At 35.9% G+C, this 5,954-nt stretch overlaps 1 protein-coding gene across 4 annotated transcripts; it reads right to left on the minus strand.

Moving 5' to 3' along the window:
- Positions 1–712: 712 nt before the first annotated feature.
- LOC109160161 (lipase-like) lies at positions 713–4,367 on the minus strand. 4 transcript variants are annotated; one of them, XR_002050697.1, is made up of 9 exons: positions 4,063–4,367; positions 3,861–3,955; positions 3,655–3,758; positions 3,429–3,529; positions 3,157–3,260; positions 2,585–3,022; positions 1,916–2,047; positions 937–1,428; positions 713–905 (listed from the first exon to the last, which is right to left on the minus strand). XR_002050697.1 is itself a non-coding variant. In XM_019308367.1 (9 exons), exons 1-8 carry the CDS (start codon positions 4,315–4,317, stop codon positions 1,281–1,283), a joined length of 1,377 nt encoding a protein of 458 aa, XP_019163912.1. In that variant the 5' UTR covers positions 4,318–4,367; the 3' UTR covers positions 713–1,048; positions 1,277–1,280. The 4 variants fall into 4 exon arrangements, 3 of the variants coding, with proteins under 3 accessions (XP_019163912.1, XP_019163913.1, XP_019163911.1); XM_019308367.1 differs by having other exon boundaries at positions 713–1,048; positions 1,277–1,428; XM_019308368.1 differs by having other exon boundaries at positions 713–1,046; positions 1,268–1,428.
- Between the last annotated feature and the right edge of the window lie 1,587 nt (positions 4,368–5,954).

Consider the following 5,954-nt stretch of genomic DNA (forward strand, 5'->3'; position numbering starts at 1 on the left):
TGTAATTATGTGCCTATATTACATAAATCAGATCTGAAAATAAGTAAAATAGAAAACATGTGTATGTATATCGTGTTATGCGTTTCTGTACATCATGTTACGAAATTCTGTACATTAAAAGTAAGGATTCTGTACATAGAATTAATTAAAATTTTGTGTTGAAACATGAAAAACGAGAAGTTACGGAATCTGTGAAAACTTAAACATCAAACAATGTTTTTTCTATCTTTCAAATTGTGAACATTCAGTATGTAAATTGTGTATTTTTGACTCGGATCCACCTTGCAAGGTGGACCCGGGTCCACAGAATAATCTTCCCCCATGACAAATTATATTATGGATCATGGCCACAGAAAAATATTCATTTTTAGTATACTGACAATTCATTTTTAATATATTGAAGGTTCATTTATAAATAGTTTTTCAAATATTAAACTTTTAGTACACAAAAAATAAATATTTAATGTATTAAAAATAAAAATTTAGTAAATTAAAAATAAATTTTATGTCAATAGTTTGCCTTACAAAGTAAATCATGATCCATTGTCAAATGATTGCTCTCTCTACTCCCTACCCTCTCTATTTTCCACTTCATCAAAAAGTCATTAAAAAAAAATCTCAACAAAAATCTTGGATAGAGAGCTGCTCTAATACATAATTAATAGTTATGCATATTTAAGAAAAAAGTTATGAAATTAAAGAGTCCCTGGTATTAGAAGAATTTATACATATTAAACTTGAAAGGATTAATCCTTTGAGTGAAGACAGTAAAGTGTAGGAAATGGGATGACCCATACAATTGCTCATCTCATCTACAACTGCCTAAAACTGAACCAAAAAGAATATAATTAATTTTTTAACTTTTAGTCCCCTCCCAACCACAAGAATCAACAATGGATATTTCCCTCAACAATGGCTTCCAAACACCAAACTAACCACATTCCTTCAACTCAGTTGCAGGAAACTATTCTTCCAACACAATTCCAAACAACACATTGCCTTTGCTGAGTCTACTGGAGTGGCGTTTTCCCTTTCCTACATACAAACTTGGGCGGGGGCGATGCCTGATCAGAATACACGCAGGAAATATACGGGGAACGACAAAGATGCACAATGGGGAAACGATAGTATTCTTCTTCCTAGATTAAAAGAGGGCAGAAAAAGAGAAGAATAAAGAATTTTAGTACAATACTACTACAGCTTATGATGTCTAGATTCTCCTATTTCTTCAACTTTGTCGTGTATTGCTAGAGAAACGTCGTGATACCTAGAGATCAGAGTCACTTATCGGGTAATGTTGGTAGTTTCCTAAAGACATGCTTCCTGCAGCGCTCGAATATGCCATCGTATATCAAATCAAATTGGACTCCGGCCCTTTCCCGATTTATAATGAAAAGAATGTGATCACCTTCCACAATCTTATAATACCTGCATACAATGAATATGTAAAGGTAAGTCTATACTATTCCTCCATCATAGGAACACTCATCACAAGACTTTAACAAGAGTCCAAATGGCAAGAGCACAAAGTGAGCAAAAACCAGTTCTCGAATTTGCCATTGTGTTGGGCGGAGGCCGGTGAAGGGCCACCCTGCCTCTCGAAAATGTGACGGTATATAAGGAAATAAAGTTGCGCCTTTACTCTGCTTTGGCGTAGTGATAAGTGTTTGATCCTAACAAGTGGTATCAGAGCCAGATCACAGGTTCAAGTCTTTTGACATAGTGGTAAGCGCTTGATCCTAACAGAATTCTTTAGTCGAAAAATTTTCTTTGCTGCCATTTAATACTCAAAAAGGAAAGCCAAAATCTCCTAGTCACATAGCCATCTGATGGATGTTTAGTTTTGGAAAGAAAATATCCTTGTCCTAGATTACTCGTACCAAACCATTAATGAATGGTAAAGAATCTAGCATACCAGATCCCTGGTTGCAGTGGTTGGCAGTCAGAATCCTTTACAACATGCTGACTTGGGTGTTCAACGGGCAAACGAGGGTGAGTCATGGAGATAGTGTTGAGTGCTCCATCATTTTCCCACCAGTCCTCATCCCTGTGTTCATAAATCATAATACATCAAGTAAAATGAATGTCATGAAGCAAGTATGCAACTACAGATGGTTCTAGCTCAGTCATATAATTCAGTTGAGATTAAATCAAAATCCTGCAATGTTCTAATATCTCAGACAAGATAGTGTTTGAGCATATAATATATAAACATAAATGTGCAATTCAACTATCAGCTTAGGCTTTTAGTTCAGATGAAACACATGCTTCAATTTGGTATCAGAGTCACCTCCCTGCCAAAGGTCATGGTTCAAATTTTTGCATCAAAAAGACTGTGGTCCACATGTTGTTTGGAGCCCGTCAAAAGTAATCGGCTCGCACACGTGAGGGGTGTATTGAGCATATAATATATAAACATAAATGGGCAATTCAACTATCAGTTTAGCCTACGAGTGGCAATGTTCTCTAAAACGAGTTCCCTCCAAAGGAATAGGGCAGGGAAGCTCGAGAAAGAACTATAAAAACTATACGTTAAGAATGTTTCTACTGTGCAATGGAACAAAAAGATACGAGAAGCACACACCTGTAGCCTTTGTAAGGGGGCGAGACATCAGTAGGGTGTCGCCATAGGCTCATTTGCAGTACTCTGATAAACAGTAGAGGATGTATTCCAAGTATGCCGGAAGGTACTGTAACACCCATAATTTTCCTCGTGCGCTTTGTGGCATAGCTGAAGTAGTACGTGTTAGGAAATGTACGTAAGTGGCTGTTCACCTTGATAGCACCCTGGATAGTGAGGTCAGGAAGTATCCAGTCCCCGGAAGCAAATGGACCGGCATTTCCCATAAGGCAATCAACAAGACCCCAAATGCCACTTTTCTTCCAGGAGATGTTGAAATGATCAAACCCAAAATTATAGTATGCCTTCAGCCAGGGTATGTCAAACCAATCATAAATTATCACTCCAATGCGGCAAAGCTGGAGCAGGGAGATGGTTTTCAAGGATATCCCATCTTCAAGCCTGTTAACAAATTACATTTGAGTAACTAATTGTGAAATGAAATTCACAAAATAACCATTGTTAATAGAACATTCAAAGGGCCTCTCAGAAGATAAGAAAGAAGCCAAATTAAACAAAACCATTCAGAAACTCACTGCATTCCATCTTGGTAGGTTCTTGTTGTGCCATTGAAAGCTCCAGATAACGATGTTATGCTTAAGACCCAATTCTCGGACGTATTTTCATGTCCTTTGAATGCCTACAGTTAAAATAGCACATAGTTTTACCAGTGGAAAGATTGTTTTGAGTCTGATAGTTCAAGAATTGATTATAATTGAAGCATGTGCTCCGTCTCAACTAAAAGCCTAAGCTGATAGTTGGATTGCACATTAATGGCTATATGCTCAACAATTATAAGGAGACAAACCTTGTCGGCCAGCATTTGCTGCAGAACACGGGCTACTTGTGCTCCAGCCGAATGTCCCACGATGTGAATTGGATGATCCTCATCCCACTCAGGGTAGTGCCCTGAAATTTTTCAGGAGGCCAAAAAGAAATAAACAAAAGCAATATAAACATCGGTTCAATGGTATCACAAGAAGCAATTGGATTATACAATGAAGGAAAACGTATCAGGTGTATCAATTTTCAACCTTGTTCATAAATTCTTCCAAATTGAGAATGCCCACAGGCCCGGCTGTGTTCTTCCCCATAATCAACCTGGCCTCCTTTCAAATAATAGAACAATTCTCGAGCCCTGCAACATTAAACCTATCAAATATTGGGTATATTGCAAAAACATAAATAACAAAAGCCAGATAGATGATCATTTGAGGCCTTGTGCATCTCAAGTACCCACCTATCATAAACACTAGTCAATGACCCCAAATCAGGCACAAGAACCCTTTCATCCTTCTTCTCTGCCCCAGCAAAATAAGACAGGCCACCTAATCTCTACACCAAATTGAAAATCCCAGAATTCAAAAAAGCTTAAATCAGTACACAAGATAAATGAAGAATCATAATCCTAGAAAAGAAAAGCCCAAGGAATCATGGCTTACCCCTTTACCAAAACCAAAGATTCCATGTACCAGAACAATGGGAGACAAATCTTTGGAGCTGGTTGTCTTGTTTGACTCTTCTGCTCTCAACCCATTCTCCAGATTGGGCTTGAAAAACCAATCACTCAAGGCCAGAGAGAGATCACCAGCCACAGCTGTGCTGAATATGTAAAACCCATATGCCAAATGAACCACGGAGGTCACGAAAAGCTCTGCTAATTGCAGTGATAGTATCCCCCATCTTATCATTTTCATAAAATCCCAAAGATATATTTGCTTATTATCCCAGAAAGCCTTCTTCTAGACAAGAGAAGAAGACTCGTTGGGACAGAAACTCTATATCCGTCAGCAGAAAATGAAATGGAAATGGAAATGGAAGACGCAACTCGGAATCCACCAAACCCCCCCAATAATTCAACTTTCAATTCAAGTTTCTCCAAAGGGTTGAAGTTGAGCCTCGAAAGAATGGGCAGAAAAGCGAGGAATTTCGTGACCCCCTCCCTACCCTGTGAATTTCAAATGGAGTCGTTTGCTCCTATGGGTAGAAGAAAGGGGAAACAAATTTCTCAATTTTCCACAAATTTCTCGTTGGCCAACTTCACAGAACACAGAAATTGACCAATAAACAATCGTTTTCTTGTAAAAAATGGCTGGTTGGATATGGGGACGAGAGGCCCCCACCTTATATTATATGCTTCTGAAAATTCGTGCCCCTACGAGTTTTTAACCGAACAAACAGACAGGGTGTATACTGTATTTTGATGTTTTTTAATTCTACACTTTTCCTTCACCATATCACACGCTTTCCATGTTGTTTTTGTCTTGTCGCGTTGTGTACACTAAGAATTTTGGCAAGCTCTTTCGTGGGATTATCTCACGGTTTTTAATTTATGAGACGAGTCAGATAATAAGAATGAAAGTATTATGATATATATATATATATATATATATATAATTTTTTTTAATATATAGATTTAGTAATATTATTTCTTACAAATTATTTATAACACTTTTGTTATAAAGTATTATATATAAGGTTTAAAATATTGATCATATATGTAGCTCTGCTTGCAATGATATTTTATTTCTTGCAAATTTCTCTATTATAGTTTTCTATAAAGTATATATTATATATAAAGTTTAAAATATTAAAAATATCTACAATTATATTATGTTATTAGTTTATTTCCCGTAAAAACTAGACCTGGCAATTCGTGTATACGGGTGCGTTAACGGGTTGACACGATAACGACACGAACACGATATGGTTGAACACGGACACGATACATTAAGGTTAACGGGTTCAAATTTTTAACACGAATACGAACATGATTTGTTAAAGGGTTAAACGGGTTGACACGATAGACACATTTTATTAACAGATTTTAGGTCGTGTCGACACGATATGACACGAAACCCGTTTAAACTCGCTAAACCTATTAATATTTATATTTTTTAAAAAAACTAAAATTTAAAGTTAAGTTATATATATATATATATATATATATATATATATATATATATATATATATATATAATAAATAAAACCTACCATTCAATCTATCAAACAAACTAAAAAAATATTCAATTTATAATATTCATAAAATGATAAAATAACGTCCAAAAATCTTCATTAAAGAAGTCAATGCTAGTTTTTAGAATAAAATTAAACATAACAAAAATTCAAATTTCATTTTGTTGAACATCAATAGTTGGTGTAGGATCTTGGTCTAATGTTGTAAATTCATCCTTAGTCATGTTCATGATATCTTTGGTAATAAGGTTTTGGAAGAATGATATCTTTGGTAATCTTATTCATGACAATGATTCTTAGCGGGTTATAAACAGGTTTGTGCAAACAGGTTCGTGTAAATGGGTTAACACGATAATAT

This window comes from Ipomoea nil, unplaced genomic scaffold, assembly GCF_001879475.1.
Source record: "Ipomoea nil cultivar Tokyo-kokei standard unplaced genomic scaffold, Asagao_1.1 scaffold2845, whole genome shotgun sequence".
NCBI lineage: Eukaryota > Viridiplantae > Streptophyta > Magnoliopsida > Solanales > Convolvulaceae > Ipomoea > Ipomoea nil.

Excerpts from the sequence above, each read along its gene's own strand:
- LOC109160161 (XM_019308367.1), bottom strand. The coding sequence starts at position 4,317 with ATGAAAATGATAAGATGGGGGATACTATCACTGCAATTAGCAGAGCTT. Across the intron at positions 3,261-3,428 it reads AGCAAATGCTGGCCGACAAG|GCATTCAAAGGACATGAAAA; the intron begins GTTTGTCTCCTT and ends TTTTAACTGTAG. Across the intron at positions 3,023-3,156 it reads ACCTACCAAGATGGAATGCA|GCTTGAAGATGGGATATCCT; the intron begins GTGAGTTTCTGA and ends ATTTGTTAACAG.